The 12,681-nt window shown below is 48.1% G+C and overlaps 1 protein-coding gene across 4 annotated transcripts in view; it reads right to left on the bottom strand.

Moving 5' to 3' along the window:
* CCDC33 (coiled-coil domain containing 33) overlaps positions 1 to 12,681 on the bottom strand; it is a 225,859-nt gene that overhangs the window by 153,423 nt on the left and 59,755 nt on the right. For all 4 annotated transcript variants that reach the window (XM_025183619.2, XM_025183621.2, XM_025183622.2 and 1 more), the window contains exon 5: positions 8,625 to 8,726. In XM_025183619.2, the coding sequence (XP_025039404.2) occupies positions 8,625 to 8,726 (102 nt within the window). The remainder of the gene's footprint in view (positions 1 to 8,624; positions 8,727 to 12,681) is intronic.

The following is a 12,681-nucleotide window of genomic DNA, read 5'->3' as shown; positions in this document are numbered from 1 at the left end:
TTCATTTTGCAGATTAATAGAAAAATTTGAGCCAACTTTGCCCCCAGTGCTCCCAGCTGCCACAGGCCCTTCTCTACCCTACCTCCTGCCAGCTGCCCAACAGCTGATTGCTGACAAGACCTAGGACCTTACCAAGTAGCTGATTAGAGCCCAGCACCAGGGCCCTGTTGAAAAGCTGTGGCAGGCAGGCACTGAGCTCCCCTATTTATTTTTCCATGTCCACTTGAGCCCTGGAGCACCGACACAGTCAATGCCCATGTTATGAAAGACATGCCACAGGATGCCTAACCATTATGGAGTTACTTAAAAAAACCAAACAAATAGTCTGGTAGCACTTTACAGACTATCACGAGCTTTCGCGAGCACAGCCCACTTCTTCAGATGACTATTGTTTGTAAGAATCATATCAGAGAGGGCCAAATAACACAGATCTTACAACTTGATGCTTGAGCAACAGTGTGTATTGGTTATGACTGGTCCTGAAACAGCACTGCCTTTGCTTTCAGTGAGCTGCACTGTTAAACACTTCTAAACTGAGCTTTGTGGAAAAGAGATTTTTCATCCTGCAAAACAATGCCAACATTTGTGGGGGGAAATCATCCCGAATTAGGGAGAAAAAGCAATTTTTTTCATGAAGTTTGCTTCTGGAAATATCCATCAAAACTTTCATTATGATATATTTGAAAACATGACTTTCAGGCCGTGTCCAGACTCAGGGTTTTTTTTGGGAAAAGTAGCCTTTTCCCGAAAAAACTTCCCCTGCGTCCAGACTCAAGCCGCGTTCTTTCGAAATTATTTCGAAAGAACGCAGCTTTTCTTTCGATGGCGGTAAACCTCAATTTACGAGGAAGAACGCCTTCTTTCGAAAGTTCCTCTTTCGAAAGAAGGCGTTCTTCAATGTAAAGAGGCCGTCTTCGAAAGAGAGCATCCAGACTCGCTGGGTGCTCTCTTTCGAAAAAGCAGATTTCTCTTTCAAAAGATCCGCCTGCAGTCTAGACGCGATCTTTCGAAAGAGCCTCTTTCGAAAGAAGCCTGCAGTCTAGACATAGCCTCAGTGTTGACCATTTAAATACTGTATTTGACATAAATAAAATGTAAGTTTTGAAACTAAAAGGTGCCCCCCAAACTTGCCAGTAGAAGACTGTTAAAATGGGGCATTCTGACATTTTCAAAACATTTCTTCCAATTTCTTAAACAATTTATTGTCAAAATTGAAATAATTTTGTGTAAAATTTCAGTGTAATCAAAACAGCATTTTCCAACAGACCAACTCTTCTGACTAGCCAGCAGAGGAAGTAATGCAGACGCAGCCCTTTTCACATGGGGACGTGCACTATCTGGTCTCTCCTGAAGACTTTCATTTTTTCTTGCTGTTTTGGTCCAATGAACAGAATCGTATCTCTCTCTCTCTCTCTCTCTATATATATATATATATATATATACAAAAGTTTTTCCTGTCGGGTGACAAAATGACATCATCATACTCTTTGGCCATGAAAACCACCAGAGAGAGGGGGATTGGCAATGTAGCGAGCACGAGGCGCAGCCCACTAGTGTTACTTTAATTAGGCTACATTTTTAGTGTGAAACATGGTGCTGCTGAACTGGGCATCAGAATAAGCTGGCCAGACATGCAGACAGAGCCAGTGTTAGCACTAGGTTCAAAGATTCATGCTCTCACACAGACCCCATCCTCAGGGACCAGCCAAGCAGCGCCAGGCGTGTGTTCAGCCCCATTTGGCTTGAACTCTCACTAAGCACTGTAGTCAAACACGGCTGTTCGAGCCTGCAGGGCTGGGGATCTCCAGGTATGTCTGCAGTGCAATCTGAGATGTGGCTACACCAAGTTAACCAGATCCAATGACAGTAGCCATGGAGCTGTGGCAGCTGGGCTACCTGCTTGAGTGCATACACAGGGTCTCAGGTGAGATTGACAGTCCTAAGCTATTGTTACTTCATGTGATCTATACCCTAAGGCAGGGTGGGGAACCTCTTGTCTGCAGCCTGGATCTGACCCACTGCTTTATTTCACAGGCCCACAGCAAGTCTCTACACCACACGCCAGAAGCCCTGAGCCTTGACCTTCCCCCCACTCCCGGCTGGACCACAAGCGCCGGTTTGTGGCTATTGGGAATGCTCCGCACGCTGCCATCCCCACAGCTCCTATTGGCCAGAAGGGCAGCATGCAGAGCCGCATCCCTCTCCCCACCAAGAGGCTACAGGGACTTTCCAGCTGCTTCCAAATCCAGGAGCTATCAGAGGTAAGTGTCCAGTATCCCTCCTGTACTCCCAACCCCCGCCTCAGCTCTGAGACTCCTCCCACACCCCAACTTAACCTCCTGCCCTAAGTCCCCTCCCGCACCCACCTCATATCCTTTGGCCCCAGCCCAGAGCCCTCTCCTGTTACACAAACTCATCTCAAGCCTCACCACAAAGCCTGCACCTCCAGTTGGAGCCCTCACCCCCTTCCACACCCCAAACCTCTGCCTCTTGCACCCTGAGCCCCTCATTTTTTGCCCCATCCAAATTATAGGGTTGCCAACTTTCCCGACCAGGTGGACCAGATACCGTTGCCATTCATAGCAATGGTGTCTGGTCTGTCGGGTTGGAAAAGTTGGCAACCCTAATCTCAAAGCCCAGGGGAAGCCCTGAGCCTCAGCAGTCACCCCCCAACAGGGCTGAGTGTGTCCTAGGACTAGCTTTCTCTGGGGGTCAGTGGTCCTGGTATGGTTCCCCATCCCCAAATCTCTGCCTCTTGCACCCTCAGCCCCCCATTCAAATACCCCAACAACTGTAGCTTTTGCCTTCACTGTGAACACAAGCAGAAATAAACCTAGGAGATGTCAGGTCATCAAGAGGAGGTATGGTAAGATGCATCCCGGGGTCTCTCCACTCAAGCCTAGCTAAGAATAAGGATTTCTTTCGGGTCCTCAATAATTCTCTTTAAATATGAGCCAGGTGCAGCTGTGATCGATCCCTCTTTGATTATTTTGAAGGAAATAACCCCAGCGGCATGTCCCTCTGTAGCTCATGGCAGTTCATTGATTGAGCCACATTTCTGCTGCTGTCAGCAATGCAAATAGACCTCTCCATCAAATCAGCCTGACAGAGGAGGCGAGAGATCAGGCCTGACAAGTCACGTACTGCAAGCTCCAGCACAGCCATTTGCAATGGGAAGAGTACAGCTTATTGATCAATAAGCATTTACATTGACCCCAGATCATTCACTTCAGCATAACACAGTCCCAACCCTTCTCTTGCCCATCCACACTATGACTTGGTGAGCAGCTCAGGCAAGATCAAATTAGGGATGTCAAAGAGCATGAAATTGAATAGTCGTGTAATCACATACAATTGTAGTGGTTACACAACTACTCCATAGCCCCTGGGGGCGTATCCCGGGGCTAGTGCGTTCAAGTCCCATCCCTGGGGACCCTCCTGCCATCCCACACTGCTGCCTCTCTATCAGAGGCAGCATCACAGGGTGGCAGGCAGGAACCAGTGCACCAGGGGAGCCAGTTTAAAAACTGATACCGAGACAGCAGCGCAGTATGGCAGCAGCCCCTGTCTGTGGGGCGCCTGAGCTCCCTGCAGACAGAGGTTGCTCCAAAGCAGTAGCCTCTATCCATGGGGAATCCACAGGGAGCTTGGACCCCCCACAAACAGGAACTGCTGTTGTGGAGCAGCCTCTATCAGTGGGGAGCTCAGACTGGACTCCTTGACTGTATCAGCTTCTGCCTGCCCCCCTCACCCTCCACGCTGCTGCCTCTCTATCGGAGACAATAGCATGGGGGTGAGGAAAACAGGTGGATCCGGTGCTTGTGGGGAGCTGCCTTAAAAGTTATCCAGCTAGTTATGTCCTGAGAACCGATTAAAAGACAGGAAACAAAGGGTAGGAATAAATGAAGAGTAATTCATGTTGGAAAACAATCTCAACTAAAACATAAAAATGAGAGGATATAAATTAGCTATTACCACTCAAGAGAGATCTTAGTATCCTTATGGATAGTTCTCTGAAAACATCAATGTGCAGCAGTAGTAGAAAAACAAACAGAATGTTGAGAACCATTAGGAAAGTTATAAATAAGAAAACAGAAAATATCATAATGCCCATATATAAATCCAAGGTATGCCCACACCTTGAATACCGCATGCAGTTCAAGTCATCTTATTTAAAAAATGATGTATTAAAAGTGGAAAAGGTATAGAGGACAGCAACAAAAATGATTATTGGTATAAAACAGATTCCATACAAGGAGGGATTACAAATACTCAGCTTTTTCAGCTTGGAAAAGAGACTATTAAAGTGGGGATTAGACAGAGGTCTATAAAATCATGAATGGTGTGAATAAAGTGAATAAGGAAGTGTTATTTAGTCCTTAACATCACACAAGACCCAGGGGTCACAAAAGGAAATTAATAGTCAGCAGGCTTTAAACAATCAGAAGGGAGTACTTTTTCACACAAAAAACAATGAATCTGTGGAATTCCTTGCTATGGGAAATTGTGAAGGCCAAACGCATAAAAGGGTTAAAAAATAATTAGGTGAGTTCCGGGACGATAGATCCATCACTGGCTAATGCAACCCCACTGGCTTGGCTGTTTCTAGACTAGGAGTGGGCAAAACAGCCTCTGCGAGCCAGATCCAGCATGCCAAGCCAGATAATCAAGCCAGTGGCCATCCTGCTGCTTCCCTGCCCTCAGGCCAATTGAGAGCTGGAGACAGAGGAGTGTGCGAAGTCTCCTCCTCCCTCCAGGGGCACATAGCATCAGAGGGAACCGCCAGCTGTTCAAAACAGCTAACAGTTCCCTCTAGGTACGGTGCACCCCTTGCAGGGTGGGGGCAGAGCAAAGATTTCACACACTCCTCCACTCCCAAGCTCTGATTGGCCTGGGCATGAGGAGAGCATGCAAAGTCTCCACCTGCCGCCAAGGGTGGGCAGTGACGAGAGGGAAGAAGAAGTTACTCACCTTGGTGCACTAACAATGGTTCTTTGAGATGTGTCCCCATCGGTGCTCCACTATTGGTGTCGGGCCCTGGCCTGGTGCCACAGTCCGGAGATTTTGAACAGCCGTAGTCAGCAGGCTCACAGATGTGCGTTGCGATCTCACAGGGTTCATGCCTCTCGTGCGCAATCCAGCTCCCACCAGTTCCTCTCAACTGCTGAAAAAGAACTAAAGAGAGCAGATTACAGAGCGGGGAGGCAGGCGGGTAGTGGAGCACCCACGGGGACATGTCTCGAAGAACCATTGTTACTGCACCAAGGTGAGTAACTTCTTCTTCTTCGAGTGGTCCCTGTGGGTGCTCCACTGTAGATGACTTCAGGACAGTAGTCAGACAGATTCGTGTACTGCTCCATAATCAGGGTTGATGTGGAGCTGACAGTATTGCTGTAGTAACCTAGGAGTCCTTTGTTAATTCATATAAAATTGCATAGTGGCACTGGAAGACCATGTGGCCGCGCAACGAATGTCTTGAAGAGGGACTCCCCTAAGGAATGCCATAGTTGTGGATACGGCCCTCGTAGAATGAGCCGTAGGATGCATTGGAAGAGGCTTTTTGTGGATCGAATAACACGTGGTAAGACAGGTTGTTATGAGTTTGGCCACACATTGGGAGGACATCGCTTCGCTCTTGGTGCGGTCCGCTATAGAAAGCAATAAACGGTTCATTTTCCTCCAGCTCTTGGTTCTATCTATATAAAAGGTGAGTGCACATCGAATGTTCAACATATATAATCGCGCTTCCCACGGTGAAGCATGGGGAGCTGGATAGAACGAAGAGAATACAATTGGCTCATTAAGGTGGAATGCAGAACATACTTTCAGAATAAAGGCTGGATGAGGTCTGAGTATGACTTGATCCTTGGTAAAAAGGGTGAACGGTGGTGTTGACATCAGTGCTGCTATTTCACTCACTCTACTGGTGGAAGTTATAGCTAAGGAAAAACAACTTTGAGTGTCAGCAGTTGAAGGGACGTGGTGGCCAGCGGTTCAAATGGAGGCTGGATAAGAGTATCCAAGACTAGGTCTAAGTTCCACGTTGGTGGTGGGGTCCTATGTGGTGGGTTCAAGTTAGTAAGGCCTTTAAGGAACCTTCTCGTAGTTGGATGTGAGAACCCCGACCTACCATCCACGGAGTGACGGAAAGTGCTAACTGCAGCAAGATGAACTTTGAGGGATGGAATGAAAAGACCCCCATGGCTGAGGGATAAGATATAGTCAAGTATGTGCTGGACAGATGCAATCTCCAGGGTGAGTCTATTAGTAGAACACCATGATATGAACCTCCGCCACTTAAACTGGTAGGTCGTATGAATAGCATCTCTCCTCCTGTGCAGGAGGACGTTCTTCACTTGGTCTCAACAAGCCTGTTTGGACGGACTGAACCAGTTACAAGCCAAGCAGTGAAATGCAGGGTGTGTGGCTGCAGGTGGATGAGGCGCCCTTGGTCCTGCATCAATAGGTCTGGCAGATTCCGCAAGGTATATGGGTTCCGGAAAGACATTCTGTGCAGGAACGGGAACCACGGCTGCCTCGCCCAGGCCAGGACTATGAGAATCACTGTGGCTTTGCCAATCCTGATTTTTGTCAACACCCTAGGTATTAAGACGATGGGAGGAAATACATAAAGAAGGGGGCCTCCCCAATGCCAAAAGAAGGCATACCCCAGGGATCTCCGACCTATACCCAGTCTGGAACAAAAGTGGATGCATTACGCATTCTTGCTTGTGGCGAAGAGATCTATGCATGGGAAGCTCCAATGGCGGAATATATGGTGCAGTACATCTGTATGAAACTCCCACTCGTCGTCGGCAGGGCTCGACAAATACACTTGCCCACGGCAAGAACATAAGAACGGCCGTACTGGGTCAGACCAAAGGTCCTTCTAGCCCAGTATCCTGCCTGCCGACAGAGGTCAGCACCAGGTGCCCCAGAGGGGATGGACCAAAGACAACGATCAAGCGATTTGTCTCCTGCCATCCCTCTCCAGCCTCTGACAAACAGAGGCCAAGGACACCATTGTATCCCCTGGCTAATAGCCTTTTATAGACCTAACCTCCATGAAATTATCTAGCTTCTCTTTAAACTCTATTATAGTCCTAGCCTTCACAGCCTCCTCTGGCAAGGAGTTCACAGGTTGCAATATTTACCCGATTTCTACCCATGTGACAGCACTTTCCATGAGCAACGACAGTCCAAGAATTTAACTATTAAAAACCACTTATCAACAGAAGATCATTACACTGACTACTTTTTTGTTTTGGCTCCCACTCGTCGGCCACGTGTTGATCCCCACATAAACCCAAACTGCACCGCGAGGCGCAAACAATCTGGCCGTGGGCAGCATGCCAAGTTATTAATAAATATCTTATAAACCTCTACCTTTTCTCTCTGCAACCATGTCTCCTCTCCTTGCTCCATCATCTCCTCGGTGCCTGCTGCCCCCAACTCCTTACCCTCCTCTGCTGTCCTGACTCCTGCCCTTCTCACTGCCCTCAGCCCTCCTGCAACCTGCCCGCCTCCACCAGCGGTTCTCTCCCCCCTGTGCCCACTACTCCAGTAGCCCCACTCTGATCATGTGAGCTACCCCTCTTCTAACACCTCCTTCTACACCCCTGCCCTGCCTCTCTCCTCTGGTGCTGGTCCCTCCCTGCAGGTGTCTGCCCTTCTGCTTCACCCCCAGAATCCCCTGGCACCTGCACCTTCCCTTAGCCCTGCACCCTCCTGGTGCCTCCCCCTTCTCCCTCTTTTTCCCTGATGCCCATCCCCTCACCACTCTCTGCCCCGTTCCCGTCCTGCCCCCTGTGCCCTCACACATGACTTGCTCCATCCATACCTTTCTCATGCCCACCCCTTCTTTCAAGCCTTCAACCCTCTCCCCCTCTAGCCCCTAATGCCCTTCCCCTCTCCTCTCCTCTCCTCTCCCAGCATCACCCTGTCCTCCCTCCCACTGACATCTCCTCTCCTGCCCTTTCCCTCATTGTCTGCACTTGGCCCCCTGCCATTTGTCTCTCCTCCACCCTGTCTCTTGATGTCTTCCCCTTTCCCCCCCCTCCTCTCCATCCAAGCCCCTCCCCTCCATCCCACCCCGCCCTCCTTCCCCTTCCCTCCCCTCTCCTCCGCCCAAGCCCCTTCCCTACCTTCTGCCTTCCACGTTGCGGGGCCGGAGTCTGCGCTCAGGCCCTGGAGGCAGCCCCGCAACGTGCCTCTGAAGAGTTTTAAAATCCCGGGCTGTGACGTCACATCACGTCACGTCCGGGCGTCCTCCCTGCCCACCTGCAATGTGCATGGCAGCAGCAGCAGCCGGCCAAGGGGAGCCATGCTGAGCTGTGCACAGCAGGGATGGTCCGGGGCCAAGGGGATGCTCTGGGGCCAGGGTGGGAGGACGTGTGGAGAGGCTGGCAGGGGGGATCCGGGGCCCGCTCCAGGCAGAACCGGGGGAGAGACCCAACTCCACATATTGTTGGAGCAGGGCCCCTGGCTCTGTAACTCACCGGCACTTCCGGGTTCAGGGGCGCAGGGCCCCCTTAGGCACGGGGCTCAATTCGGCCGAATCGGCTTAAGGCCGGCCCTGCTTGGCACCATCCATCCCTCTCCCGGCTTCTCAGTGCAGGACTTACCTCCAAGCCAGTGTAATTCATTCCAACATAACGCGGGATGAGGCTGCCTTTACGAACAACTGTAGCATAGAGACTTGTCCCCACGGGGTCCTTCTGCCTCGGCTGTTTGGGGAGGAGACAAAACCACAGGATGGAACGAGTGCCAGACAATGAAACAAGAACTGTTTGTTGTGCGAACAATCCGGACTGCGGCACGGAGGCGCAGAGCTGCCATAACTGACAATAAATCGGCAATTGATAATTAAAGCTCACTGCCCCCTGGAGCCTTTCCTGTAAGATCAATACAAGAAATCGTTCTGCTTTTGCATTTAAATGTTTAATAATTTACATGCGCAATGGCCACAGGCTTCCTGATCCTTCTTGGGATTCCAGGGGTGGGGGAAAGTCAAAAGTTGAGAAGAGGAAACACAATTGTATTAGCTGAGGAATGGGAATTTCTGGCAGGAGGAAAGAACATCTAAGGCACAGCTTTCAGGCAGGCTAGTTGCTATGTGGTCTCCACAGCAACCTTGCAGGACACCAGGAATCCACACTCGCAAATGAACACTTCAGTCTCCCTGGGCACACAGTAGAGGATCTAAAAGTAGCCATCCTGCAGAAAAAAAACTTCAAGACCAGACTTCAAAGAGAAACTGCTGAGCTACAGTTCATCTGCAAATTTGACACCATCAGTTTAGGATTAAACAAAGACTGTGAATGGCTAGCCAAGTACAAAAGCAGTTTCTCCTCTCTTGGTGTTCACACCTCCACATCAGCTGCTAGAAGTGGGTCTCACCCTCCTTGACTGAATTAACCTCGTTATCTCCAGCCTTATTCTGGCCTGCGTATTTATACCTGCCTCTGGAAATTTCCACTACATGCATCTGACGAAGTGGGTCTTTGCCCACAAAAGCTTATGCTCCAGTACATCTGTTAGTCTATAAGGTGCCACAGGACTCCTTGTCACCATTGCAGACCCAGACTAACACAGCTACCCCCTGATACTCGCAAATGGTGCCAGAAGTGCACAGGTAACATCACCATCATGCCTAACAGGCCAGCTTTGAGTAAGACTAAGCTCAATGTGGCTTTTCTCTGTGCCAATACCAGAGCACCAGGCTGAAGACAGATCACTAGCACTTCTCCTTGCTGCAATAAGAAATCTTTGTTACTGCTACCTCCACATGCCCTGTCCTTTAATTGTCCCATCCTCATAATCTAGCAACCCCCTTCTCCCTTTGTACTTTCCCTGGGAACTCTAATTGCATGCCCTCAACACCTTTGGCCCAAAACTAAGTGGCTAGCAGGAAAGCACAGGAATTTGCCAAGCTACAGAAGTTGTTTCCATTTTCAGACTCCCTGCCATGCATGTTTTAATACAAAACAGAAAAAAGTGGGTGTTTATTTCAACCCTTTGGCATTACCGGAGGGTACACTACAGATGTAGCTCTGAACCCTGCTCTGATTTTCATTCTAGTGGGTGCTAACAACTGCGGACTTCCCAGAGTAAGTATGGGGCAGGCTGGAAGGTTCTAAAAAGTCCGAGATACTTGAGCTCCAGGAAAAAGAAAAAAGATCTTCTTGTCCATGCTGAGGGGAACAAAAGAGGAACACTCCGATCAAGTGCTCCAGTTTGAGGAGGAGAAAAATGAGGTCCTCTTTTGAAGGCTGAGACAGGCTGTGGCAGAAGGACAGGGAACTAACTGATGCTGGATTATTTCTAGATTTAAATGGAAATGAAATGTGGGGGCAGACTATTCCATAAAGAAAGTGTGGATGGGTAAATAAGGATCCAAGAAATTATGTCAAACACAGTTGGCTCAACAACTGTCTTCTGCACTATGCCTGCAACATGTGCATAATAAAACACTGTCAGAAAAATAGAAAGTACGGAACTGCCCCTACACTCTAGCATCCCACCCCTTTCCGTGCCTGGGGAAAGGCAAGTGCAAACCCTAGCAGATGTCCCTGGAAGACTTTAGCCTGACTGCCCTGCTCTATGTAAATTAATAACCCTACTTTGAATGTAAGCATGTGGATGTGCATGTGTATGGGTAACAAAGTACATGGAAAGAAAAGGTCTCGGTATAATGTGCAGATCAGTCATGATGTTCTTTAATAGCTATAGCCCAACAATTTATTCCTCCCTTAACTCCACCATAACTAATACTGATCATTAATAAATCATGAGACAAAACAATGCAGAAAGCCATTCCCCATGTAATCCTACTACCACAGAGCACAGAAAGGCATCTCCTGGCAGCACTTGCTAATAGTTATTACTCCATTAAAACACCCACCCTACTACACAGCAGCAAAGTCACTATGCAAGTTAGGAGAATGGCATATAGAACAACAGTCATGGTTTCTCATACAGGCAGAGAAACTTGCTAACATAGCAATAAAAGACTCCTAAAAGTGTTTATTGGAGACAAAGACTCGCTCTGCAGCTCTTGAAAAATTCAGAGCTTTCAAAAATGCTCTAGTTGTGCACTTTGTCTGAACACTCTAAGAATGGGTCTCTCACCGTGCCCTACTGCTCCTCTCCCACGCTCCCTTCCCTGGCTCCCACCTCCCTTTCATAGGCCCCATTTTGGTTCTGCCTCCCCTTCTTTCTGCCCCAACCCAGTCCCACTTCTCCCCTCTCACACTATCACTCAGCCCCATCTCCCATCCCATTTGTGCATTTCTCACATTCTATCCCACATGGGGTCCTGTCTCCTCCTCCAGTCAGAACTATCTAACATCCCCGTGACAGGTTCAGCTAGGGCTTACATGGAGAAGTAAAATTACAGAAACACTGTATTTTAGCTTTCTTTACTGCACCATATCGCACAGAAACATGGTGGGATAATACACATGATTGGAATGTTTGTATAGATGGGCACAGCTTGCTCAGGAAGGATAGACAGGGAAAAAGGGAGGAGGTGTAGCCTTATACATTAAAAATGAACACACTTGGAGTGAGGTGGAGATGGACATAGGAGACAGAAGTGTTGAGAGTCTCTGGGTTAGGCTAAAAGGGATTAAAAACAAAGGTGATGTCATGCTAGGAGTCTACTACAGGCCACCTACCCAGAAGAAGAAGGAAGAAGTGGATGAGGCTTTTTTTAAACAACTAACAAAATCATCCAAAGCCCAAGATTTGGTGGTGATGGGAGACTTCAACTATCCAGATATATTTTGGGAAAATAACACAGCGGGGCACAGACTATCCAATAAGTTCTTGGACTGCATTGGAGACAACTTTTTATTTCAGAAGGTTGAAAAAGCTACCGGGGGGAAGCTGTTCTAGACTTGATCCTAACAAATAGGGAGGAACTGGTTGAGAATTTGAAAGTGGAAGGCAGCTTGGGTGAAAGTGATCATGAAATCATAGAGTTCACAATTCTAAGGAAGGATAGAAGGGAGAACAGCAAAATAGAGACAATGGATTTCAGGAAGGCGGATTTTGGTAAGCTCAGAGAGCTGATAGGTAAGGTCCCATGGGAATCGAGACTGAGGGGAAAAACAACTGAGAAGAGTTGGCAGTTTTTCAAAGGGACATTGTTAAGGGCCCAAAAGCAAGCTATTTCGATGTGTCGGAAAGATAGAAAATATGGCAAAAGACCACCTTGGCTTAACCACGAGATCTTGCATGATCTAAAAATAAAAAAGGAGTCATATAAAAAATGGAAAGTAGGACAAATTACAAAGGATGAATATAGGCAAACAGCACAGGAATGCAGGGGCAAGATTAGAAAGGCAAAGGCACACAATGAGCTCAAACTAGCTACGGGAATAAAGGGAAACAAGAAGACTTTTTATAAATACATTAGAAGCAAGAGGAAGACCAAGGAGAGGGTAGGCCCACTAGTCAGTGAGGAGGGAGAAACAGTAACAGGACACTTGGAAATGGCTGAGATGCTCACTGACTTCTTTGTTTCGGTCTTCACCGAGAAGTCTGTAGGAATACCTAACATAGTGAATGCTAGTAGGAAAGGGGTAGTTTTAGAAGGTAAAATAAAAAAAAGAACAAGTTAAAAATCACCTAGAAAAGTTAGATGCCTGCAAGTCAGCAGGGCCTGATGAAATGCAT

This window comes from Pelodiscus sinensis, chromosome 14 (assembly GCF_049634645.1).
Source record: "Pelodiscus sinensis isolate JC-2024 chromosome 14, ASM4963464v1, whole genome shotgun sequence".
In the NCBI taxonomy this organism is placed as follows: Eukaryota; Metazoa; Chordata; order Testudines; family Trionychidae; genus Pelodiscus; species Pelodiscus sinensis.
The sequence above is the reverse complement of the archived record's forward strand: the minus strand, read 5'-3'. Positions and strand labels throughout refer to the sequence as shown.